This window comes from Wolffia australiana, chromosome 2 (assembly GCF_029677425.1).
Source record: "Wolffia australiana isolate 7733 chromosome 2, ASM2967742v1".
NCBI classification, from domain to species: Eukaryota; Viridiplantae; Streptophyta; class Magnoliopsida; order Alismatales; family Araceae; genus Wolffia; species Wolffia australiana.
The window spans coordinates 1,232,315-1,258,698 of record NC_135836.1 but is presented as its reverse complement, the minus strand read 5'-3'; the positions used below and the strand labels follow the sequence as shown (position 1 = coordinate 1,258,698).

Genomic DNA, 26,384 nt, shown 5'->3' with positions numbered 1-26,384 from the left:
GGAGTCTCCCGATCGGTGTTGTCAGTATCTTTGGGCACTGTGTCTCCTCTTCTGGAGATAGGATGTTGCACAGAAAAGCTGATTTGCTTCACGACGATCATGATAGATAGATTTGTAGCCCTGAGAAATCTGAGAATAGATCAATTATGATAAATAGATTTTTGGCTTTCCTGAAGAAGAATGTTGAACCTTCGATGAAGGAGGCGATGTCATCAGCATACTAGAGTAGTGGAATCACATTTTGGTGGTCAGACAGTGGATAGCCTCGCAACAATTCCTATGAGCACGCTTGATTGATATAGACTGTGAGTGCATCCACTGCCAGGATGAACTATAGTGGTGCCAGTGGACATCATTGTGAGTGCACCCCTCTTTGTGGCTGGACTTGACCTCCTTCTGGTCGTCCATTTAATTTCACGGTGCAAGAGTGCATTGTGATGCATCTCTTCACCTAGATGATCCATTGCTTAGGGAAACCATTCCTCTTTGTTGAGCCCACAAAAAAAATCCCAGTCTGATGAATCGTGAGACTTGGAAAAATTGAACTTCCACATGAACTCTCGGGTACCATTCCTCTTCCATGCTGTTAGTATTTTGCCTGCTGTTACTTCGCTTTCCACCAAGAGTCTACCTGGAATGAAAGCTGACTGAGCAGGTCCAACAACCTCTCCTATCTTGGCCCTCAGCCTGTTTGCCAGCACCTTGGCGATAATCAGATAGATAGGGTTTGATAGTGAAATGGCTTAGAAATCTTCAACTCTGTCTGCCCTTGACATTTTGGAAGGAGGAACATATGCGATCGATTGATCTTCTCCATATTCCCTCGTCCTTGTCTAATTTCTTAAAGTGTGGCCATCACATCTGGTCCAATCCGATTCCAACACTCGCTGTAACAGACTGGGATGCTGTCTGGACCTAGAGCGCCCTCCTCATTCAGCCCCTTGATTGCTGCCTTGACCTCCTTTCTGAAAACAGACGGATTAATTTCACTTGATGTTCAGGGCGCACCATTTTTGCCCCCCCTAAAACACCACTTCCTTCGGTTCCGTTCCCCCTTTTTGGAGAAGGATCGGAAGTGATCTGCAATGGCCTGTCCCACCGCTTGTGATCCAATGTGTTTTCAATGTCCCACCCTCATTCTCAATTTTTGATTTGTATGTCTCCTGCCATTTGCTGCTATGTGGAAGAATCTCGTATTCGCGTCGCCTGGGATGTCACATCTTTATTTTCAAGAATGCTCAATTTCATGTCTTCCTACTCCAATTTCTTGTGTTTCTCTGCTACAACCCCCTGCCATCCTCTGCGTTCTTGAGCTTCTTCTCCCTCTGGAGCTCTGATGCCTTCCAACTCATCCAGTTGCTTTATGTTGGCGAGATCTTCATTCCTCCTCTTCCTCCTGGCTTCCCAAACTTGTTTCCAATACCACATCGAATGTTGTTGCAGCCTTTTTAGTGTCTCGGCCGGTGTCTCTATTTCTGACGCTGCTCTGTGTTTTGCAGTCAAAGCTTGCTCTATCTCATCCCTGAAATTGGCTTCATGGAACCATGATTTATCCATCTTAAAATATGTGGATTGCCTGAATGTCTCATTTGTAGCCCACAAAGGGGGAGTATGATATGATTATGGTCTTGGTAATGATCTCACGTCTGCATTTGGAAACTTTTCTGTCACCTCAATTGAACATATAAACTTGTCCAGTCTGTATTTCATCTTGCCTCCCTCCATGCTCCTCCATGTGTACTCACATTCCACTGGCCACATTTCTTGTAAATCTGCATTGTTTTTGAATGACCAGAAGTCTGCCGAGTCGGGGTCTTGCCCTCCCCTGTCATTTGGCTTATCCCTAGCCTCTAGCGTCGCATTGAATCGCCCCCTAACAGCATTGGCGACCCTTGAAAGTTGGATACTACTGCCAGCTCACCCCATAATCTGCTTCTCCTTGTGGCATTTGCTGAGCCATACACTGATACTATGATCATTTCAAAATCATCATTTATCCTTCTTAGCATCACTTAAGAAAACACTATCGTTCCGAGCTACCACCACGCCACTAGAGCGTCGAACTGCATTGACTGCCAAGAATGCCTCAAGAAACCCTCGGCCCACTTTGTTCCACACTATAATTTCACAACATTCCAGCATAGTTTCTTGCAGGCATACTGCTGTGTCTCCCCATTCTTTTAGGTGATATCGTATTACCCTTCTTCTCCGCTCATCTTGGAGCCCGCGAACATTCCATGAAATACACTTTATGATTGAATGTTAGTTCCCCCTGCGCCTTCCTTTGTCCGTTGCAGTCCCCATCCTAACAGCAACCTCCTCTACCTGGTGGCTAAGTAGGGGATCTTCGCCTTCTTCATTTTATCTCCTCCGTCCCTTCTGCCATTTCTCTTGCGGGCGTCTCCACGTCTGGTGCTCGTGAGCTAGGAGTAAGCATTTGGACTGTCTTCTTCGTGCCGCTCTTTGTCTTTCCCCGAGCTATTAACTTCAAACAGCCGCTTTTGCCGGCAGTCATCCACTTCACAATTTCCTGATCATCTTTAATTCCAGTCTTCTTCTGCCTGTAGACTATTGGTCGCTGAAGTTTCCCCTTTTTTGTCTTGTACTGGGAGCGTTCCCAATCCAGAGTGGTCATCAAGGCTGATCTGACGTGTTGACCTATGTTCCTCCATTTCTCATCTATTTCTTCATCATTCTTCATTCCCTTACATTGTCTCTCTGTTCTCCCTTTTTCCCTGACCTTCGTTTCATTCTATCGACCTGAATGATCCTTTTGGAGCTGAATATTGAAGGTCTTTGATTAAAATTCTCCTGATATTGTGTTCCATAGTCTGAAAGATGTATCAGAAGAAACTTCCCGTCTTTTATCCATTTTATTATTTGTAATTTAAGAAAAAGGGAAGATCAACCGGAATCGGTGATCTACCCAATCCATTTTCTTACTATCAATTTTGCATTGGATTGGGGATTTTGCATCTCTAACGATCAGAGGCTTTCCATAAATCTTCGTTGGTTTTTGTTGTTTCCAATAAAATATGGAAAAGGACAGCCTGACTGGTGATCATTGTACAACTATTTTGATTATTATGGAACTTAGCTCTTTTTCTTAAATTTTCTAATATTTGCCGTATTCTTTTTTACAAACTAAGGAAGATCACCCAAAAGCAGTGATCAATCTGATGCCATTAAAAGAGACGAACAGTCAATACACATGATGACCGAAATAACCCCCCTTCGCCGCCTTCGCATTAGAGAATTCATGTCATGAAAAAGGTGGTCCATTGAGGCTGTCCTCCCCTCATTGGGCTGCAGCCAGATTGCCTATAGCACCACGAGAAGCCTTCCCCATTCCATCTTTCTCCTGGATCTCTCTTCAATGCTAGAGTCCCAAAGGGCCTCGTCAGAAGAGGATACCCCGGTTATCTGCTATGATGCCCATATCACCTGGGAAAATGAGTTGCAAAGAAAAGATGAGAAGAGTATTCCTTGCCCCTTAAACACAAAGACATTCTGCTGAGTGTTTTCTTTTGAAAAAAAAATTCTTCCGAGGCATCTGGTTACATTCTTTTTCGGAGGGTTCATGTCATGAGTCTCCACCTCATCAACAGTCAACCAAAAATTTGGTCAAGAAATTCGATTAAGAATTGGGCCCATTAGTGGAGGCTCCCTTTACTCAGGGAGAAAGAAGCCTGCACCTTGTGACCCAAAGTCAAAATGTATTCCAGCGACCATCACTAGGAAAATTCTTCAGCGTTAAGGTCTTAAACAATGAAAACGATTGAAACTCTTTGCCTGATATCCTCGGACGGACTCGTCTTTTCTACTGTCTGTTGGTTTATTAACATTTACATAATAAAATTTTTTATATGTATTTCTACTTCAGATAATAGGACTCTATTACTTGCCCATATTTTTAGAAGTTGCCATCTTCTGAAGTGGAAATTTTGTATTTTCATGGGGAGCTCTGATATTGATACTTTTGACTAAATTTGATACCTGGTTTGTGATTCTTGTGTCAATATGTAATTAGAGTTTCCGTCCTTCAATTATACATTGAATTGTTATAATCATTATGAGGACTGGGGCTAAAATGTCCTAATGGCCGACGAGACGAAAGTAACCCAAAATATGTGGATCCTATCAACTTATTGAGTATCTCTGTTTTACGTTATGTTTTCTGGTTTGTGGCGCAGGAGATATCGGATTTGAAAGAAAAATTGGACAAGTGCGAACTCGAGCTTGAAAAGACCAGGAAGACGGATGAACTATATTTGATGCCTCTTTCTAGTTCTCAAAGCTATATTACCGCTGATGAGTAAGTCAATACTCTATTATTATAGTATTCTTTTTGGGGAACCATCAAATAGATGATGTCAAATTATTCTGTGACATATATTGTTGAGCTATCATGGATGGGCTGAATGACCCTTCTGGTTACTGGGGTTTCTTGCTTTTGCAATTTTCGACAAGTTTTAAGTTAAATTGTATTATCCAAATCTGGGTTGTCCATGATAGTTTCACGACTGTAACGTGGAGTATGTTGGTTATAGTTTCAGAGATCTTCGGTTTATTTGTTTTTCTGACTAAGAGTGTGAACTCTTTGGTATCCAAACTTGTCTTTAAATACTGCATGACGATTTAAATGGCTCAATGATGGTTATGTAGCTTTTATCCTGGTCTTATTTCGTCAAGTTGATTGTCAGGAATCAGGTTGAAGGTGTCAATATGATAGTTCCCAGTATTCCAACAGGTGTCTCTGGAACAGCATTAGCTGCGTCCCTTCTTAGAAGTGGCTGGAGTGTAAGTGAAGATTTTTCCTATGGTCTCTAATGGTTAGTTCTGGGTTTCATTGGTTAGTGCTTGATGCCTTTGTCTCTTAGCTTGCTAAAATGTATGAGAAATATCAAGAGACTGCTGATGCTCTGCGGCATGAGATGTGGGAGAGAAAACATTCTGAAGCCATCTTGGAGCGGGTATTTTTTTCGTTCTTTTGTTTTTTTGGATAAAAACACATGACAAATTTTCATTGTGAACTGGTTTCTGAGTCTTTGTTAATCTCTGTTGTAACAAATCTTCTCGATTTTGTCTTAAAATTCTAATATTGCTTTACATACCAGGTTCTGCATGAAATTGAAGAGAAGGCGGAATTTATTTTGGATGAACGAGGTAGGAACCTTGTTAATATGAAACTTGCTTTTTAATGGGCCTAGTATGTGTAGTGTTGGGTGAAAACTGTTGGCTTTGGGAGCTTCTCTTTTGGTTTGAGGATGTTTCCTCTTTCATATTTTTAGGTCATTATGTATACTTTTGAGAAGAATTGCTGACATAAGGGTCTCAAGCGAGGCTTCCTGTACTTTACGCCCAAACGGTGACGAAGACTGCAACCATTTATTCTATGGGGCTGTGAACATTGAGACATCTTATGAGTGGCATATCTATGACCCTTGTTTCAGGCTTCCATGAATTATTTATGGATCTCCGTTCTTGGTTACTGTCTACATTGATTTCTTAGATGATGCTTTTGCTGATTAAAGACAACAATTGATTTCCAAAATTAAATTTTACTTATTAGTAGAAGTTGTGAGGACGTATTTTCGCCTCTGCTCTTAGATCTTGATCTTAACTTTGTGTTTTTTGCAGAGCAACATGAAAAGATGGTCGAAGCATATGGTTTGATGAATCAAAAATTGCAGAATGTTCTTTCTGTTCGTGAATCTTACGAGAGCACTATTAGAAGTCTGAAGGCAAGAAAAAGTTTGCTTGGGGGGAAACAGTGAGAATTTAGTTTCTTTTCTGAGCATAAAAACCTTTTTTTCAGGCTGAGCTAAAGCGCGGTGAGCGTGATTACCAAAATTCTCAGAAGGAAATTAGTGACCTCCAGAAACAGGTGGTCTTGTTAATCTTCTTTTCTAAAGCAAGGTCTTTTAATGATGTCTGGGAAGTTCCTTTGTTATGGAAAATTTTCTCTCATCATCTTTGGTTTTGTATTTTAACTTAAAATCTACTGCATGTGGAATTTTCTATGTTTTGTTTAGATTTTTTTCCTAAATTGCTGCCTAGTTATATGCTGATTGTTTCTTAAAATAATTTGGTCGCTGTAGGTCACAGTTCTTCTGAAGGAATGCAGGGATATTCAACTTCGATGTGGAGTCCCTCTTGCTCCAGTTGATTTGACTGGTTCAACTTTCGTTGGTAACCAGACATCTTTTCCTGACCAACTTGTGAGTGACTCATATCATTTGATGTTTATTTTTTTTCTGATAATGTAACCTTGAGTGTTGTATCTATAATGTCGTTCATTACCAAAATACTGACCACAAATCAGGTCGTCCTGTTCTCCGTATGAACTTTGGGCAACATTTTTTTCTTAGAAATGGTCAGACTATGACAAAATCCTCAATGCTTTTTTAACTGCAGCTGACTTTCAATGATATTCATGGACTGGTTGAGCAAAATACTCAGCTCCGTAATCGTGTTCGCAGACTCTCAGATGAGGTTGAGTTTCGTGAAGCAGAACTTCGGGTAACACCTATCCTATTTTTTATTTACTTTTCCATTTTCATCAAAATATTTCATTGCTTTTGTATTACATCATTGTACAGTTTATTTCAGCTCAAATATCTCCTTTTGTCCCGATTTCAGGATGAATTCCAGTTGCAGCTCCAGAAAGTAACCGATGAAGCAGCAGTTAAAGTCGAGGCTGTTGTGAAGAGATCTGAGGAGCAAGGCCAGATGATAGAGTCACTTCATAGCGCTGTACTTTCTTCATTCCACATCTATACTGTTCCTCCTAATGAAAATGTTTATGTGTTTCTTTCCTTTCTTGAACTTCGTTCAAATCACAGAAAATGCATTCTAAAGTATCAACGATCTCTCTTTTTCTAAATTGTTTGATAGTACTGTACCACTTTTTAGCTATCGTTATGAATTTTTTCTTTAATCATTAAGGTTGTTGCCTTAGATATTGTGGAGTTAGCCCATGCAATTGATAAATCGGTTTTTGTGGTCATGTTATACGATCCCCAATCTGCTAGGGATATTTGTTATTTGCTGTTTTGTTTTCAGATTCTCTTCATCTCTCCTTGACTATATTCGATGTTTCATATCAATCCATAATCAGGGATCTTGTCCATTCTATTTGCCCTGAATGAGATCTGTATGTCCCATATTTTTATCTGGCTGCATGGTTGAGTAGCAGGCAGATTGGCGGAATCTACTCAAAACTTGCCTTTTTCTGGAGATTTGTGGTGATTCATCTGTGTTTTTATGGTGTTTAATTTTAATTTGTGATTCCATCTTCAGTTTGAAATGGCTGTGAATGATGGGTGATGAGAAATAATATTTATTAGAGGAAAATGGAATAAAATGGAAGGGAATATGGGCTATAGCTTGCCTCCTAAAATTGCAGCTTCTCAGGAATAATCCTCTGGTTTTCTCTTCCTTTCTCATGACTGTAATCTTGTAAATATTATGGCTACTTTTTTGAAAAGAGGAGGGGAAGATCACCTCATGAATTGGTGACCATCCCAATGTGATTAATAGATATGATCAGTAAGTACACTTGAGATCTAAAGGGTCCCCATGCCCTCTGGCTGTGGCCCAATAAATGAAGATGCAAGACTTGCCACGATTTGTACAACACTGTCAAGCGAGGCCTCCCTTCCCGTGAAGATAATCTCTGTTTGATGCAGCCATATTGTCCAAAGCACAGCCAAGTGTTGACCATACTATTTGTGTCCCCCGGGCCAATTAGCATGTATAGAATTTCAGAAGGCCTCTCAAGAGACTTCCACCCCTTTGTTTGGCTTGAGGACCCGCACTGCCTGGGCAAACTTGCATTCAAAGAAGATATGTGGAAGTCTTCTTTACCTCTTATGCACACAGCACATTCTACTGAAGCTTCTAGGAACCATCTCTTCTTGGCAACCCGTCTTACCAGCCTTCATTGCAGAGCAACTAACCAAAGAACTGCACCTTAAGGGGGCTCTTTTGTTTCTATCTGGCTTGATAAGTTCATATGATCGTCGGTCCCTCCAATGCATGTCTGTACCTGAGCCTCGGGTAAGCATCCCATACAGAGAGGATGTACCTATTGTCCCAAAGTGGCTTGTGTCCCATTCAGTGGGCGTAGATGTAGTAAGTAAGGTCTGCTACATCCTCGTTTAATCCTTCACTTTGTGGTCTGATAGGTTATTGGTCAAGCTTGGATTCCACATGTCATCCTGGCATTCCCAAACCATTGCTTGAGGATTCCGTGCATGGGTGAACAGGCATGAGAATTCTTCCCTGAGAGCCAACCAGTCATCCAGCCAATAGAGGAAGGGGGAACTGTCCCCCGAGCTTGGTGTTGAACAATTCTCAGACTTGGAAAATACCTACCTCAACCCCCACCAAAACACAGACGATTCTCGGAATGCAGCCGTACGTCTCTCCCAGTCCATCCTGGTCCATAACTATCCTCTAGGACCTGTGTAATGTTACATATCTGCCTTTTGTCCCAGAAGTCTGCCTACCCCTTTGCCTTCCCATCTCTCTGACTTTTCCTCCACCTTCTCCATGCCCCCGACGGCAGCGGCCCTGACGGCCGCTGCTCTGGGCTCCCCCTGTAGGTCCCTCGACCAGGGCGGGTGCCTTAGGGAGAGCCGGGCAATGGTGGAGGGCTACGAGAAGGCCCGCCAGCGTGAAGCTAGTAGGCCTGCTCAAAGGGGAAACAGGCCGGTCACGGGCTTCCTATCCCTGGCTGGCCCACCCTGCTATCAAGCGGGCCCGTTTCGGGTGGGCTACCCAGAAAACGGGCCGAATAGGGGGATATTCCCCACTACAGGCCCACCCTGGGTCTCCTTGGGCCCAAACAGACTGGGTGCCGTGAAAGGGCCGACCAGGGGTTTCCCACCTGAGACAAGCCCGAACAGACCCCTGGCCTGCCTGTCTCCCAGGGGATGGTCTCAGCTGAGCTCGTCGCCTGGGGAACTGCCGAGCACTGCTGGTGGACCGCCGAGAGTTGCTCGCAGCTCCGCCGCAAGCTGCCCACGAACCCTGTTGAATATGTTACTTTTATGCCCTTTCTTGTGTCTTTTTCTTTTATATCCTTTTTTGTAACTCTCCTATAAATGTACCTTCTCGCAGGAAACTAATCAAGGAGAATTATTCTTTTTTCTCATTGTCTTCTTCTCTCTACTCGAAGCTCCACTCCCTTTCAGAGCCGATTCTCGGCATTCTTGGCGTTCTCGGCATTCTCGGCGTCGATTCTCGGCGTCGATTCTCGTCAATTCTCGCCAACAAATTTGGAGTTGATTCCTCATATCTTCGACATCCTCGGCGTTCTTGGCGCCGATTCTCGGCATTCTTGGCGCTCTCGGCGTTCTCAGCGCCGATTCTCGGCATTCTCGGCGTTCTCGGCGTTCTCGGCGTCGATTCCCGGCCTCGATTCTCGGCGTCGATTCTCGGCGTCGATTCTCGTCAATTCTCGCCGACAAATTTGGAGTTGACTCCTCAGATCTTTGACATCCTCAGCGTTCTTGGCGCTGATTCTCGGCATTCTTGGCGTTCTCGGCGTTCTCGGCATTCTTGGAGTCGATTCTCGGCGTCGATTCTTGCCGATTTGGAGCATCAACGATTTCATCTCTTTGGAGCTCCGGGCGAGGAGTCATCTCTCGGCGGCAACCCTCCTGATAGTCGCCGATTCTTCATCTCTTTGGAGCTCCTGGCGAGGAGTCATCTCTCGGCGTCGATTTTCCAGGCCGTCGAGTTTCCAAATTCGTCAGATCGTCGACCCTCCAGATCTGCATTGCAACTGAGGTTGTAAGACCTGCTTGGTCAGTCAACAGATTCTTGAATCAGTCAACAGAGCCCCAACAGAGCCCAGCCACCCTTGGAGTGTAGTGATTCCATTGCATCGATAATATGGCCTCCACAGACTCCTCTACTTCCGCTGCCATTCAGTCATCAGGGCTCAACATTTCCTCATCCGAATTGAGCTCTTGGCATTACTCATTGCCACGAATGCCCTCTGAGTTTCGATTCACTGGGTTGAATCTTCTTCAATGGCGTCAATATGTTCAAATCACCTTGAAGGGGAAGCTTATGAAGCACCTTGTTGATGAGCCGCCGTCTCCCACAGCTCCTCATTACGAGCACTGGCTTGACGTTGAAGGTGTGGTTCACCGATGGCTACTTGACAGTATCAGTCCATCGTATGCAGCTGAGTTCTTATCTCTCAATTCTGCCAAGGAAATATGGGATGCAGCTCAAGAATCTCATTCGAAGCGGAATAATCTGGCGGTTATCTATGAGCTTGTCACTCGCTCTACTAATTTGGTCCAGGGGCAACAATCTGTTTGAGCTTACCACCTAGAATTGTCGTCTCTCTGGGCTGAGTTGGACCACTACATGCCACCTGACCCTCACTCAGAGTGTTTAAATTCCTCATGGGATTGAATCCAGAGTACGAGTCTTTGCGTGGACAACTTCTTCACCGCGAGAAGGTCCCTACCTTGAAAGAAGCCCTTGTGGCCGTTCAGATGGAGGAAACTCGTCTTGGGATATTCCACTCGGAGCCGGTTTCGGTGATGGCGGTTCAACAGCTGGGAAAGCCACTGCCTACATCTGCTCGGGGTGGATCGCCTCACATGCCCTCCCTTAGCATGAAGCCACCTCACATGCAACCCACGGCATCAAAAATGGTGCCCACCGTGGCGCCCGCTATTGGAGGTTCAAATGTTGATTCTTCTCTCGTCTGCAACTACTGCAAGAAACGAGGTCATACCAAGGAGACGTGCTACAAGCTACTGAGGAAAAATGCTCATCAAAGTCACTTGGTGACTCATATTTCATCCCCCGGCAGGCCATCCATGACTACTCCTATGTCTCTTCCTGAGTCATCTCAACCAATTGCCGCAGCCACATCTTCGCTAGGAGACCAACTTCGACGTGATGAAATAGACCAACTCCGGCAGCTTCTACAGTCAAAATTGATGGACTCTCTACCTCCCTCGTTCATCAAGGTACACCTTCCTACTCTTCTACTATGCAATGAATTATTGACTCCGGTGCCACAGCCCATATGACACCTATATCCCAATGCTTCCTTACCTACACTCCTTCTCCTAGTTCTCATACCGTTAGCACTGCCTCCGGGGAATTCCTTTCCGTGGCCGGTGTGGGATCTATTCAAATCACCCCCAATCTCACTCTCACCCATGTTCTTCATGTCCCACGTCTCACCCTGAGTCTCCTCTCCCTCCATCACCTCGTCCAAGATCTTGGTCAAGACGTATGTTTTACCCCTAATTCTTGCTTCTATCGTGATAAGGTGTCGGGGCAGATGACTACACTTGCTGAGGAACGAGGGGGCCTTTACATCCATTGTTTTCCATCCGTCTCTCCTTTGGCCCCTGCACTCGGCGTTGCTCTCTCCACTGTGGCGCCGGATCCCCTTTGGCTTCTTCATCGTCGCTTGGGACATCCTTCCTTCTCTACTTTGAAATTTATGTTCCCTCGTTTGTTTCATGGACGTCCTGTGGACGGGTTTGTTTGTGAACCATGTCGGTTAGCTAAACATACTCGGACAACTTATCCTCCTTCTGATCCCTCTTCTCGTTCCTCCTCCCCTTTCTCTCTCATTCATAGCGATATATGGGGACCCGCTCCTGTTCATAGTGCGTTGGGCGCCCGATGGTTAGTGATCTTCATCGATGATTTTACACGTGTTACATGGGCCTATCTCCTCAAGCACAAATCAGACCTTTCCCAAACAATAATTTCATTCTATTCCCTTATCCAAAATCAGTTTGCTACCTCCCTCGAACGCTTCTGCTCCGATAATGCCCGTGATTACGTCAACTCTACCATCTCTACCTTCTTCACCTCTCACGGCATTGTTCATGAAACATCTTGTCCATACACGCCCCAACAAAATGGCCTTGCAGAACGCAAATTTCGCCACATCTTTGACACCACACGCTCTCTCCTTCTTCACATGAACATGCCAAAATATTTTTGGGGGGAAGCCTCCCTCACTGCAACCCATCTCATCAACCGACTTCCATCTCGGGTTTTATCCCATCTTTCCCCTCTTGACGCCCTCCATAAAGCCTATCCCATGGTTTCCCTGAAAACTAATCTCACTCCCCGTGTCTTTGGCTGCATCTGTTACGTAACTAACCATCATCCTTCTCGAGACAAACTTGATGCTAAAGCACTCCGATGTGTCTTTGTCGGTTACTCCTCTCACCAAAAGGGTTATAAATGCAACCACCCTTCTACTCACCGCTTCATTGTCAGTAAAGACGTCACATTTGATGAGTCATCTCCATTTTATCCCTCTGAATCATCGTCCTCCACTTCCTCTTCTACTTCACTTGATGAGTCCCTTGATTTCCTGGTTCCACTTACGTCTCCATCCTTGTCTCCTTCCCTCGACTGTCCATCCATTCCAACCTCCTTGGCTCCTCCACAAAGATTTGATGGGACCACGTATCATCGCCGTCCACGCCCTACTCTCATGGTCTCCACCCCACAAACTCCAACACCACCCCCCCTTCATCCCATGACGACCTCCCTATTGCCCTCTGGAAAGCCCCTCGCTCCTGCACTTCCACCCCCGTGTACCCTTTGGCCAATTCCCTTTCCTCCCACCGGCTCCCCTCGACTTACCGTGCCCTTCTCACCCGACTTGATTCCATCATCATACCAAAGACTGTGGCTGAAGCATTGGTTTCCTCTGAATGGCGAAGTGCTATGGAAGAGGAGTTGGCTGCCTTGGATAAAAATCAGACCTGGGATCTTGTTCCTCTACCTCCGGGGAAACATTTAGTTGGCTGTCGGTGGGTCTATACAGTCAAACACGAGTCTGATGACTCCCTTGAGCGGTATAAAGCCCGTCTTGTAGCTAAAGGCTATACTCAACAATTTGGTGTTGACTATCTGGAGACGTTTGCCCCAGTCGCAAAAATGAATACTGTGCGTCTGCTTATCGCACTTGCGGCCCATCATGACTGGCCGCTTCAACAGTTTGACGTCAAAAATGCCTTTCTTCATGGTGATCTCCATGAAGAGGTTTATATGGCCCTGCCTCCCGGTTATGCGGCTCCTTCTTCGATGCTTCCCTTGGTATGTCGTCTCAAGAAATCTCTGTATGGTTTAAAGCAGTCTCCTCGCGCTTGGTTTGGTCGCTTCACGCACTCGATGAAATTATTTGGCTACTCCCAGTGCAATGGAGACCATACACTTTTCTACCATCATTCCACGTCCGGGGGAGTCACTCTACTTCTTGTGTACGTGGATGACATTATTATTACAGGGAATGATTCGCAGGCAGCGACACAATTGGTATCTCATCTTGCCAGGGAATTCGAGATTAAACATCTTGGCTTACTTCGCTACTTCCTCGGAATTGAAGTGGCATATTCTGAAGCTGGTATTTTCCTTTGCCAGCGGAAATATGTTGTTGATCTCCTTCAAGAACTTGGCAAGGAAGATTCACAACCTCTATCTACTCCTGTTGAAGCGAATCATCGATTATCCCTGGCAGAGCATGATGAGGCTGTTGATCAAGGAAGGTACCAAAGATTAGTGGGTAAACTGATATATCTCACTCACACTCGCCCTGGTATTGCTTATACAGTAGGCGTGTTGAGCCAATTTATGCACTGTCCAAAGAGGTGTCATATGCATTCTGTCAATCGTGTACTTCGCTATCTCAAGGGCTCTGTTGGACTTGGTCTTCAGTTCAAGCGTAAAGGTGGTCTTCAACTAGATGTCTACACCGATGCTGATTATGCGGGCTCTCACGTTGATCGTCACTCGACAACGGGCTACTGTACTTTTCTTGGTGACAATCTTATTACATGGCGTAGTAAGAAGCAAGCTGTCGTATCTCGATCCAGTGCTGAAGCTGAATTTCGTGCCCTGGCACAAGGTCTCTGCGAGGCGTTATGGATCACTAATCTCCTTACAGAGCTGAAACTATCGGGTCCTCAGCCAACTCAAATGTTTTGTGATAATAAGTCGGCAATCAGCATCGGCCATGATCCAGTGCAACACGACCGCACTAAACATGTTGAAGTTGATCGCCACTTTATAAAAGAAAAGCTGGAGTCAGGAGATTTTTGCCTTTCATATATTCCATCCACCCTTCAACGAGCCGATATTCTCACCAAAGGACTATCTGTCCCACGGTTTCGAGAATTATGTGGCAAACTGGGAATGGATAATATCCACTCACCAGTTTGAGGGCGGCTGTTGAATATGTTACTTTTATGCCCTTTATTGTGTCTTTTTCTTTTATATCCTTTTTTGTAACTCTCCTATAAATGTACCTTCTCGCAAGAAACTAATCAAGGAGAATTATTCTTTTTTCTCATTGTCTTCTTCTCTCTACTCGAAGCTCCACTCCCCTTCAGAGCTTCTTCAAACCCGCCATGGTCCATCTGTGAACACGTCGCGCACCGCCTGGGGAACAGCCTTTCGCCGTCGGAGTACTGCTGTGCGCCACTCAGGGACCCACCTCACGCCGTCCCGCAGGCCCGCCAAGAGCCGCATGCAGATTTGCCACGCGACGCCTGTAGAGCCACCACTGCCAGGTTGCTCTGCCACCAGCGCCACAGTCCCCACCAGCAACCGATGCCCGTCACCTCCGTTCCACCATGCTGACCGTGCTCACCTACGCCCCTGCCGCCCTGACACCCGCCGCTCAAGCTGCCGACACACCAGCTTGAGGACAAGCTGGTTTTGAAGGGGGAAGTCATGATAGGATCCTAGGGGTAGTTTAGTCATGTTAGCCCACAGGGGCATTTCAGTCATTTAGTGATTTCTGTATTTCCTTTAAATAGGGATGCCAAGAAGAATAAGAAGAAAGAAGTGTTCTTGTCTCCCCTCTCCTCCTCTAGGTCTGGTCTCCTTCTCTCCCTCTATGATCCCCGTCCCTCGTGATCGTCTCTTCCTCAATGCATCTTCAGGCGGCTCGTCCTCGGCCGATCCCTACCCCCTCTGCTCTGCCTCCTCTCTGATCCTTCCCGTTTCTCCTCTCTACCCAGGGAACTTCTACCTCGTCACTCACTCTACCCTCCTTCCGATACGAGCCTAGGTCTAGGTTTGTATCACATCTTTGGTTCACCCCCACCATTCTATGGGAGTCCATCACCTCTTTGGCAGTACAAAATCTGCTCTATTGTTCTGGTCATTCCCATTGGGTAGGGGAAAGCAATCCCTTTAATCATGGTGTTTCACAGATTTGTTTCCTCCGCCACCGCCTTTCCCCAGCTTCTATCCCTACCACTTGTCCCGTGCACCTTGCATACCCACTACTTGCACCATGGGGGGCCCTACCTTCTCTTGGAATATGGGCCTGTCTTCTTTTGGGGGAGCTGATCTAGTTCTGCGATTTTGCCTCAGTTTTCCTTCCTCCACCTGGCCAGTGATGACGTGGGCAGCCCCTTGCCCGTCCCTACACTGCAAAATAATGCGTCGGTGTCACCACTTCACAGGGGATTCAACAGTGATAGTCTGACCAAGAAGCGTGAAAGTGAGGAAGCTCCCTGCTGCACTAGTCTTGGAATATTGGAGCCAATCTGTCTAGCTCTCGAGCTTGTAAAATCCTGAGTCCGCAGAAAACTCGGTTGGTCGACAACTTCAGGCTCCACCTTCGTGCTCCCAGACTCTGCCGATGGTCTCCCAAGCGCCCCACTTTCAGTCTCCCACCTTCTGCTGCCATCAAGCTTCCACTCTCCATAGATCTCCTGAGCTTCCCGGGATCAATCTTCCAAGCTCGCTGCGGTTGTCGTACTCACGCCAAAATCCCGTTGGAGCCTAGAGCTTAAAATCCGGAGCTCCTGTCTGGAACCCTAGCTTCTGTCACCCCAACAGTGGAACCTTGAGCTCCTGTGGGGAACCCTAGCACTTATTGAAAAGCTCTCGTCTACCTTCACTGCTGTTATTTTACGTCGCCATCGCTAAGCCACTGTTGTTGTTCTCCTTCCCTTCCGTCACATATCCTCCAATAGGAACCCTGAGCACTTGTTGGAAACCCTAGCACCCGTCTCCGAGCTCCTGTCGGCAGTCACTGCTGCTGTATGGGTAATGAGGCGTTGAAGTTTGGCAGTGGTATTGATGACCTTTTTTTTTTGAACAATAAAGAAGATCACCCAGCTTGGTGAACCTCTGTACACGTGGACAGGAGGGATCTAGGCCAAAAACAAATGGCCCATCGTGCCCCCCATACCCTCCACCTCAGCCAGGACCAAACCAACAGAACACAAGTCTCTCCACTTCATTTATAGCCCTGTCCACCGACATTGCCTTGTCCCCATGAATAAGACCTCGTTGCGGTGGGACCATATCGCCCAAAGCACCGCGATCCCACGTTGACGCCGCGGCAGTGTGGCCCATAAGACCGAGCTCGACGTAATCTCTGCTAGCCTCTGGCTAGCCCCTGGTATTGATGAACTTTTACAGGTATTCTTTTTTGAATATGGGTAATGAGGTTATGAGACGCTCAAATTTGGCAGTGGCATTGAGCCTTTTCTGCAAGCCAATCTTTTTTGAATACGGGGGTGTAAGGTTGATGAGGCGTTCAAGTTTGGCAGTGGCATTGATAAACGAGTCAATCGTTTTTTTTGAATATTTTGGCAGTCTTCATAACATTTAGATACATCTTTCACCAAATATCTATCAGGGCTGAAGTGTTTCAGTGAAAAAATTACAGTTTTCTGCCTATCTGCATACATTGACAAAATTTATCATTTCTCCTCTGTTTTACTGCTGTTCTATTGATTCAGACTAACATCTTTTCGCAGTTCTGTGAAATGTTTTTGCGGTATCCCTGAAGATCTGATTCAAGAATATTCATCTGCTGTCACGTTGTGTAGGTTGCTATGTACAAAAGGCTTTATGATGAGGAGCGTAAAAGTGGCTCTGTGATTGCTGTGGCAGCGGAACCTGTGACCGGTACTCCTTTAGATTTTGTGGCTTTTAATTATTTGCCATACTCGTTGCCATTTTCCGCCTTTCTTTCCTGTGCTTTGACCATTTTTTAGTGAAAGCCTTTACTTCTAAATATTTTATTTAAGAATCCTGTAAAAAAAATATATGAAGATGATAAGGCATAAAGTATATGTAGGAATTGCATGGTATGAATCCCTTTCCATGGATTAGGTTTATGCCAAAATTTTCAAGGATCAAGAACGTGGTGATCAAAGGATATTATCGAGTAAATACATCCTTATTTCATTTTGTGTTGCTCTTTATATTTTGCAGAAGGAAGAAATGACCTTGTGCGTTTGTTTGAAGGATCTCAGGTATCTCGTTCATTTATTTCATTTCGTTTGAGTTAAATGTACGCTTCAGCTTTGTCAGCGCTTGACCTGCACTGACTTTCCCACTGGAAGGAGTCGGCAAAGAAGAGTCAGGAGAGACTTGTGGAGCGCATTCGATCTCTTGAAGATGAACTAAATGCCTCAAGGTTGGAATTTTTTTTGGTTTAGGTTATCGCCATTTTCATCTGAAACATTTGCTCTCACAGTTTACACCTGTGTGTAATAAAAAACAAATATGTTTTTTTTAGAAAACAAATATGTTTTCTCAACTCGTCTTGGCAAGGTCTCTGATTTTTTCCGTTTGAAGTTTAATGTATGATTTTAATCTTATCGCAATGGCTGTCGCAAGATTCCCTTGCTTATTATCTGGTTTGTCTCTGATAACTAGGAGTGACCTGAGCGCAATTCGACTTGAGCGGGATAAAATGATATTAGAAGCTAATTTCTCCAAAGAAAGGCTTGACAGCTTTATGAAAGAGTTTGACCATCAGGTAACTTCGAATGTTCTTCTGATTGACACCTTTCGGCCTTCGACTTTGACCTCCCTTATTTTTATCCCAGAGAAATAAAATGAATGAAGTCTTAGCCAGAAATGTAGAGCTTACTCAATTGATAGTCGACTATCAAAGAAAGCTTCGAGAAGCATCGGAATCTGTTCTGACCTCAGAGGAACAGTCGCGGAAGTTGTCAATGGAGGTCAATATTCATTTTATTTATTTTCAAACATTCATGTTAGTGGGGGACTAATCATTTTATGAACAGGTTTCGATACTGGAACGTGAGAAAGAAATAATATTAAATTCTGAAAAGAGGGCTTCCGATGAGGTGCAAAGCCTATCTGAGAGAGTGCACCGTCTTCAGGTAAGACTTTTCTTTGTGGCAGGATTAAGGCTGGGAAATGCTTGGAATACGTGCCTAACAGTTGCTCTTTAATTTTTTCTCCTGCAGTCCACATTAGATACAATACAAAGTAGTGATGAAGTTCGCGAGGTATTTGTTCAATTCGTCTCTTTGATTTGTTCAAGTTTTTCATGGATTGAGGTCCTGAACTCGATTTTTGGAAAATTTTTAGGATGCGCGGAGATTGGAAAAGATAAAAGTTGAGGATTATGCGAAGAAAATTGAAGTGAGTGAGAAATAATCGTATCTGATTTTTTGGATGCATCGGTTTATAGGCTCAATATCTATTGTTTGTAGAAGTATGATGAACTGCTTTTTCATTCTTTTTTTAATTTCTTTATGTTTCCTCACTTCTCTTTTCTTGGTTCTTCTGAGGTCACAATATACGCCGGCCATCTAAGAGTTGTCATTTAGGGTCCTACGGGAACGCAATGAAGTTTGATTTAGTTGGAGACTTGTATGGTTGGGTCCTGATAGTGATCGGCATTTCTGTAAAGATGAATGTTGACTACGATGACCATTCATCATCATCCCATTGTCGTTGTCCTCTGGGACTGCAAATGACAGCCGATATGTGGATTGGGAGAAAAAGAAAGTGTGACTATCCAAGGAACGTATAAAAAAAGGAAATAAGTTGGCACAATGCGTCCTCATTATCATTCCTTAAACAGTTATTTTGTCCTCACTGAATAACAAGGCTGTCACTCTCTGGAACTAATAATTACTCTGTATCTATCCAAGGTTCCGTATGGTTTGGTGTTGATATCTGAAACCATATCCTTCATGATTTGATCCCGTGTAATGAGTTGTGTAATTGGCGGGCGGGAGATGAGTCTTGACGTCTGCAGTAACCAGATGCAAGTATAAAGCATATCTTCTCGCTCAGGCTGTTGAAGGGAGAATGTAGAGGGTGCACAGCAGGTAGAAACGTTGCTGAAGAGGAGAAAACATCAAAGACCTATTTATTTGAATGCTTTTGGTTTAATTAGGCTTACAATAAACTAAGTTGGTCTAATTGTACCTAATAGATGGTATCCAGATTACCAAGATACAGTGGAATAACTGTATCGAACAATAAAATTTCTCGAAAATTTCGATGGGCTTTGTAAACATCCGAATAAACAAAAGAAACTAAATTGTCTGAATGGATGCTGTGTAATACTATCAGTCATTGAGAGATGGACATTAATGATTATGTTGTTGTTGTGGTATCATAGTTAGTTCCTTTTAGTTTGATTTTCACTATAATCTCTGTATTGGATGTGTTTCATTCGCTTTCTATGTAGTATCGGTTTGTTGTTTATGTTTTTATTCATCTTTGGATTCCGTTTTGCAGAGGGAGTGGGCCGAAGCTAAGAAAGAACTTCAAGAGGAACGTGACCGCGTACGCAAGCTGACTGCTGAGAGGGAAAAGGTGCTCGAAAATTCGCTCTCTCAAGTTGAAGAGACGAGGAAACAGTTAGCTGATGCCTGGCAGGCCGTATCTGCTGCCGAATCTAGGGCAGCAGTGGCTGAGGTGTGCACCACTGTCCTCAATACTCTTTTATACCCAGAGTTCAAAAAAAATACCCTTTTATACCTGACCTTTTCTTACACTATCTTGAATGTGCTACTAGGCTCGCTCTGCAGACTTGGAATCCACTCTTAAAGGCCAACAGAAGGTGACCTTTTGGAGACTTTGTTCTCTTAGATGTTTCTTAATTGTTTATTTCACCAATGTTAAACTCCTGTAGCTTTTTTGCTGGTGGCGCCTCCTGCACATAAATTTTACTTGAAGTTCATCGTGTCAAAGAAGTGAAATTCCCTAAAAAATCCAATAACCTGCCCTATCAACTTTATAGCGTTACAAGTGGGCCACTCTAGTTGAGGGGTCTCACTGATCCCATAATAAGGCTCCTGCATATGAGCCTCATAATGATAGTTTTAGAAATAAAAATGATGAACGGTAATGGTTGGAAAATATAAAACAAGGTCTTTATAATGGGAGTTTATTTGTTGGAAAACGGCGGATTCCCTAGGTTGTCCACCTTTTTAGTTTTTAAGAGTATGTAGAGCTCGATATCTTGGTCTGGCGTAAAATTTTTTGATGTCATATTTGAATTTTTTTTTCAATGCGATTTTTATGCTCCACCATTGGCCGTTATAAAAAACAATATTGATAAGACTCATACGGTGCTTTTGGTTGAATTTTTGGCCCCTTTCTTTGCAGGTTGGACACGAAAGGCTCTCTCTTTCTACTGCGAATTCTGTATGTGCTTTCCCTCAACTTTTTCTTTTTATTACTTTCTGTCGCACTTCTTCCATTTAGCTATTTCTCTCGCATGGGGCTTTTCCTTGATTCTTGGTGAGGACTCATATGATGGTATATGTTTAGCTGATGGAATGTAGATGTGTAGATAATGGGTTCTCCTGGTCTACATAATTTATGAGAACGTGATATTTATTTGTATTCTTTTGAAAAAAAATTGATGTCGATTAAGGAGTCATGTGCCCTGGCAATCCACGACAGACAAGATTGGAAAAAGAGGACCTTACTTCTGAGGAGTCCAGACTCCTCTTCTTCTGTGAGAAGAGACTTGTTTACCCCTCGTGCAGTCCTTGTATAATGAATTATCAAAGCTTTTATAATATTCCAAATGTAATGGCAGGAATGTAAAGATACGAATTTTTATACGCACCTTTTGTAATTATGTGAACTTTTATGGCACTTGTTCTCGTTTTGTTTGACATTCATACTGTAAGAAAGTGGATATTACTTTATCGATTTTTCCTATTTTTGTATTCCTGCGACTTTGTTATGTTTTTTGTACTTATATCCTAATGAGATCCAATACATCTTATTGAATTATCAGATGGTGTTTGCCCCGTACATGTATGTGTTTGTATCTTGTTTTAGTGTGGCCAAATCCCTGTACAAAGTGAGGGGTTCATGTTGTCTATCCCAAACTCATATCGGGTGTATTTTCGTCATTTTAAGTAGGATAGTCTCATTTTGTAAAGATGTTGCCCTCCCCTAAGGAGGGTAGGCAAGAATACTTAGTCATTCGACCGATTTCACAAAAAGTCTTTGGAAAGAGACTGATTCAGCAGTGGAGAGGCTCGTCAGAGAGGTACAAGTGTTGATCTGGCTTGTGGTCTCAACTGTTCCTCTGTTATCTTCCTATTTTCTCACTCTGTACTTTTATCATTAAATATATTCCCCGTGAAATCCCTTCGTCGATAGAGACCTACATCAAGGTCTGTATCAGACTCCACGATGCTCCAGCCTCCTGATGCTCTTTAGTTCGCTATCATGAAGCTGCCAACAGAAACAATCAATCAAATTGTACACTGGCTTCTCTGGTGCAGTTATAATTCTACGGATTATAAATCTGTGCATTACTTAGATCTTCATCTACCTGTGGAATGGCCATAGAGTTCGAGTTACTCTCTGAATATACTTATAAATTTCATTTTTTCCAGGATTCAAGTGACGTATGGAAAATGAAAGAAGAACTAAACAAGTTGAAGGAGGAAGCTCAAGCTAACAAAGATTACATGTTACAGGTAACAGCTTTCTCCAAAATTCCTTTATTTACGAGGATTCATCTCATTAGATTGTTTATTTTTATTTATCAGTACAAGGAAATTGCGCATACAAGTGAAGCAGCGCTGAAGAATATGGAGTCTGCTCATGAGCAGTTCAAGGCTGAGGTTCTTCCTTTTTTTAAAGATCTGATGCTTCGGCTGTTTTTTTCATGCATATGGGCTTAATTGGATTATGCACGATTCACCAGTCTGGGAAACTTAAGAAGACCCTTGAAGAAGAAATCCATTCTTTAAGGGAAAGGTGCGCTGAGCTGGAAAAGGAATATATGATGAAGTCGCAAGAGGCTTCTTCTGCAGTGACAGCAAAAGAGGAGGCTATCAGTTCATCATTGGCCGATATTCAGCGCTTAAAGAATGAAAATTTAGTGAAAATGTAGGCGGCCTACATGCATTTATTCGTTTTTGGTTCAAAGTGAGGTAAAGCCAAACGTAAGAATTTAAAGGGAAACTTCTGCATCTGTTATAGGTCTCAGATTTTGGAAATGGAATCCCAAATTTCTTCATTGAAGCAATCTGTGGAGGAGGAGCACCAACGGTGGCGCAATGCACAGAATAACTATGAGAGACAGGTTTGCATTTCATCATTTTCATGCATTTCCCAATTTTGTTGTTTTTACTCTTTTTTATGATTGAACTTGTGAATGAAACGAAAACTGAAGATTAATTGGAATAGTTTGGAGAGTTCACCTTGGAGGCACGCATTAATGGATGACATTGGGTTTAGGGTTCGGCAACGATAACACGTTTGCCATTTACAGGGATGAACGACAAGATGATGTCAACTTTTCTTACTCTCACCATCTGAAAGAGTAGAATAGAGGGGGATGGCGAGTCTGTCATCTTGAGAAAGATGAAGGACGAGGATGATGACGAGTCATCATTGTACCTCTTACCTCGTCTACTGTAGACATGGTGTGAAGTTTTTAAGATTGATCGATAGTGTAGGGAACAATGATGACGAGTCATCACTATCCGATACTTATCTCATAACCAATCATTATCAATCCAATTGCATCTTGATACATTCCTCACAGGAAAATACCAGAGAGGGCCCAAAGACAATGAAAGTTAGTTACAGGCATGTGTGGGCCCGCACGTGAGAGACCCTTTAAGAGAGCAAGTTGAGCAAGAAAAGGGCAGGGAATTTGTTTTACAATATCAGGGCGGTCGTAGAGACCAGAGGCCGGAGCAGCGGGCGACCGCGGCCGGAGGGGAGAAGATTGACCTGGAGGGAGATCCTTCTCCATCTATCTTCTCATTGTTTTCTTCTTCTATTCGATGTGACATTGATACTATTCGTTATATTTTGGATTCTACTATTGGTCATGTCCTAGAGGATTTGCAATTCAAGATTTGTTTGAGGTTGTTGTTGGACTACGATACACTGTCATGTCCTAGAGGTTCTTATTGTTCGAGGATTTGCAATTCAAACTGTTAAACTTAGATATCATTCAGGCCGATGTTTTACTTTTTTCTCGAATAGAATGCGTTCACCCGAAAGATATATGTAGGAAATTTGAATTTGTTCCCTACACTTTATTGTGAAGTAGCTTTTTGTTCTTTGCGTTATGAGATAGTTGCTAATTTCATGTTGACTGCTGAGTGTTCTAACATAGATTTATCATGTACTGGGTACCTTTCCATCATTCTTCCGCATAAAAGGAGGATATGCCTCATTGAATACATCAGTTTTCGAAGGGAAGCGATATCTTCTTTTCTGATGATTGGATAACATAATCTAAAAACATGATCTTGCGGTTATTGAATTTGGATGCAAGATTGTAATTTCAGCTTGACATCCATTATCTGTATCTTTTACGAAATGATAGTAGAGCTTACTCTGATTGTCTGATGTATCCATGTTATACCACTGATATTGGATGCTATGCATTTCATTTTTTAATGACCCTTTACTGTTCGTTTTGTAGGTTATCCTCCTATCCGAAACAATTCAGGAAATGACAAAAACATCCGAATCCCTTTCTCTGGTTCAGAGTGAACTTGCTAAGCTACAAAAGGTTTCAGACGTGCAAAGGGCTGAATATGTAAGCTGATTTTCTTTTCAATATGAATATGCTCTCATGATTTGTTAATGGATGTCTTCTTTTGTTTCCATGAAAAGGACAATCATTCAGTGTTATCAGCTGCCAAATCTATGAGGGTATAGGAATCGAGTAATATGGTATTTGTAGCGATTGGATTTAGATCGTTCCTGATCTATATTCTCTATCGATTTGAGAGAAAATATCGTCATCTGATCATCTGACACCATTGATCTTAATGTTCTGCTCACAAACGGCCTGTTGATTGAGAAATGGATCATCTTTCTCCTTATCATTACTTTTAGCCTTCCGATCATAACCAATCATTATCAATCCAATTGATCGGTCATGATCAATCAAGAACAGTAGATCAGGATCTGATAAAGGATTTAATATCGATTATATATTCCTATATGCAATCAGATTGTCTGTCTGTCAGATCGATCAGATCAAGATTTTTGATCCGATCCCAAACCCTAGTCATTCTTTCGTTCAGTGCAAGTCGGAATCAAGCTTTATTGGTTAATTTGGTGCATACTTTTTATGTTTGTCTTTCTGAATGTCCATTCTCTTTCATTCTGTAGGAGAAGACAAAGAATTCTTGGGAGGCTGAGAAACTCACGTTAGAGCATTCTAAGGATGTCTCAGAGAAGAAGTGTAGGGAGATTGACGAGCAGGTTATTTATTGATGAATTTCTTGTTGTGATCAATTGTTTTATTTTTCGCTCTGAACTCGCCTTCTGTCACATCGTTGTCCCTTACCGGATAGCTCCACTTCGGATTTTTTTTTTTATTTGTGCGATTTTCTCTCTCAATATTTAGTCTCACATGACTGAATCGATTTATTGAACTTGACAGAATGTGTAACACCCACATTCTTTTTTTGCAAATCACGTATCAAAAAATCGTTTAACATGTTCTTATTGCTATTTGTTGATTTGTCTTTCCAGAACAAGATTCTGCACAACCGGTTGGAGGCAATGCATATTAAATTGGCTGAATTAGAGCATGTCTCTAGTAGTACTAGTCTAAAGAGTGGCACATCAGATGTACACGGAGAGAGTGACTTGCAAGCTGTTATTAACTACCTCCGTAGATCAAAGGAGATAGTATGTTTCCTACCGGTATCATCGTTATGATGGTTGCCTCACTTGGTCATTCATACTTTTTATTTTTTTATTGCAGGCGGAAACTGAAATATCGTTACTAAAGCAAGAGAAACTGAGACTTAAGTCACAGGTTATTTATCCTCTTTCAGTGTTTTTTCCTAGAGCTTAGTTGTATCGGATGCAGTTTGTTACATAAGCTTTTTATAAGATTAATAAATTTACACTCATCGGAAAAAGCTTTCAAATTTTTTTCCAAATGAAATTCGACTTTTTGTCTTTTTTTCCCCTTACTGATGAGATAAGGACCAGAAATTTACTAGGGTCAGGATCAATTAAGCATATATTTTTTTTCAATCTTCTTGAATCCACTTCACGTAATCATGACGCCCGAATGAGTGACTGCCGTCTCTTATCATGACGCCCAAATTATGTAGCTTGATGCTGCTCTGAAGGCTTCCGAAACCGCGCAAAGTTTACTTCGCTCAGAACGTGAAAACAGCAGAAAGTCAATGTTCTCTCAAGAGGAATTCAAATCTCTTCAGCTTCAGGTCTGTCATCCTCATCCTTTTATGTTGATGAGGTCGGGATATTTAATGCTTTTCCTTTTTCCAGGTGAGGGAAATCAATTTGCTGCGCGAGAGTAATTCACAGCTTCGAGAGGAGAATAAACATAATTTTGAAGAATGCCAGGTTGGTAAATAGTGAGTTCATGTGATTGAATGATTTTGCATAAATCTTTCGTTGGTTTTCAATGTCATTTATTGGATTTCTTTGGTCCTTAGAAACTTCGGGAGAATGCTCTGAAGGCTAATAGTGATGCTGAACGGCTTGCTGATGTGCTAAGAGAAAAAGAGGAGGAGAATGGTCTTATCCGGAAGGAAATTGACGAGTTAAAAATTGAGAAGGCTGGATTAATGGAGCAGATAAATGAGGTATGTCCTTAACTTAGTTCTGGGCTGGATGAGCATTGTCCCTAAATTTATATTCATTTCAGCTACGTGAAAGCTCCAAAAAGAGTGTCGATCTATTGGTTTATGAACAACTCAAGGAAGGGCTTCGTCTGGCTGAGGTGTGTCTATTTTCATTTTCTTTTCGTGCACAGTATCCATCTTAGCTCAATGTTACCGTGTCAGGAGGTCCTTCCATATTTCTTACATCTTCTGTTATATACCTTTAATTCATCTCTTTTATCCCTAGACTGATCCTTGGAATCATCTATTTCATAAGCTTTCGGGGGGCTGTTTTACCTCCAAAATGGGAAAGGTTTAGTCTGCTTCATTAGCCTTTCCCGGCACTTAATCTTACACTCTGGCCATCGGTTTGCGCTTGAGCGGGTTAATTCTACTAACCACGCTCATGGAAATATTGTTCTGTCATTATCCTTGAATTATTGACAATGGTCTATGATACGATCGTACTCGGACGTATCGTGC

General features: G+C 43.0%; 1 protein-coding gene across 1 annotated transcript in view; it reads left to right on the top strand.

Moving 5' to 3' along the window:
* The window catches only part of NUA (nuclear pore anchor), a 38,782-nt gene that overhangs the window by 6,869 nt on the left and 5,529 nt on the right, over positions 1 to 26,384 (top strand). Inside the window, exons 9-40 of the mRNA XM_078591615.1 lie at positions 4,194 to 4,315; positions 4,704 to 4,800; positions 4,881 to 4,973; positions 5,118 to 5,166; positions 5,641 to 5,744; positions 5,819 to 5,887; positions 6,102 to 6,221; positions 6,418 to 6,522; positions 6,643 to 6,756; positions 16,866 to 16,944; positions 17,254 to 17,294; positions 17,385 to 17,458; positions 17,701 to 17,803; positions 17,874 to 18,008; positions 18,075 to 18,173; positions 18,261 to 18,302; positions 18,385 to 18,438; positions 19,549 to 19,728; positions 19,829 to 19,873; positions 20,422 to 20,460; positions 21,675 to 21,758; positions 21,831 to 21,905; positions 21,989 to 22,173; positions 22,267 to 22,369; positions 23,729 to 23,845; positions 24,427 to 24,519; positions 24,793 to 24,951; positions 25,028 to 25,081; positions 25,386 to 25,499; positions 25,564 to 25,641; positions 25,734 to 25,883; positions 25,946 to 26,020. Coding sequence (XP_078447741.1) covers positions 4,194 to 4,315; positions 4,704 to 4,800; positions 4,881 to 4,973; positions 5,118 to 5,166; positions 5,641 to 5,744; positions 5,819 to 5,887; positions 6,102 to 6,221; positions 6,418 to 6,522; positions 6,643 to 6,756; positions 16,866 to 16,944; positions 17,254 to 17,294; positions 17,385 to 17,458; positions 17,701 to 17,803; positions 17,874 to 18,008; positions 18,075 to 18,173; positions 18,261 to 18,302; positions 18,385 to 18,438; positions 19,549 to 19,728; positions 19,829 to 19,873; positions 20,422 to 20,460; positions 21,675 to 21,758; positions 21,831 to 21,905; positions 21,989 to 22,173; positions 22,267 to 22,369; positions 23,729 to 23,845; positions 24,427 to 24,519; positions 24,793 to 24,951; positions 25,028 to 25,081; positions 25,386 to 25,499; positions 25,564 to 25,641; positions 25,734 to 25,883; positions 25,946 to 26,020 — 3,051 coding nt within the window. The remainder of the gene's footprint in view (positions 1 to 4,193; positions 4,316 to 4,703; positions 4,801 to 4,880; positions 4,974 to 5,117; positions 5,167 to 5,640; positions 5,745 to 5,818; positions 5,888 to 6,101; positions 6,222 to 6,417; positions 6,523 to 6,642; positions 6,757 to 16,865; positions 16,945 to 17,253; positions 17,295 to 17,384; positions 17,459 to 17,700; positions 17,804 to 17,873; positions 18,009 to 18,074; positions 18,174 to 18,260; positions 18,303 to 18,384; positions 18,439 to 19,548; positions 19,729 to 19,828; positions 19,874 to 20,421; positions 20,461 to 21,674; positions 21,759 to 21,830; positions 21,906 to 21,988; positions 22,174 to 22,266; positions 22,370 to 23,728; positions 23,846 to 24,426; positions 24,520 to 24,792; positions 24,952 to 25,027; positions 25,082 to 25,385; positions 25,500 to 25,563; positions 25,642 to 25,733; positions 25,884 to 25,945; positions 26,021 to 26,384) is intronic.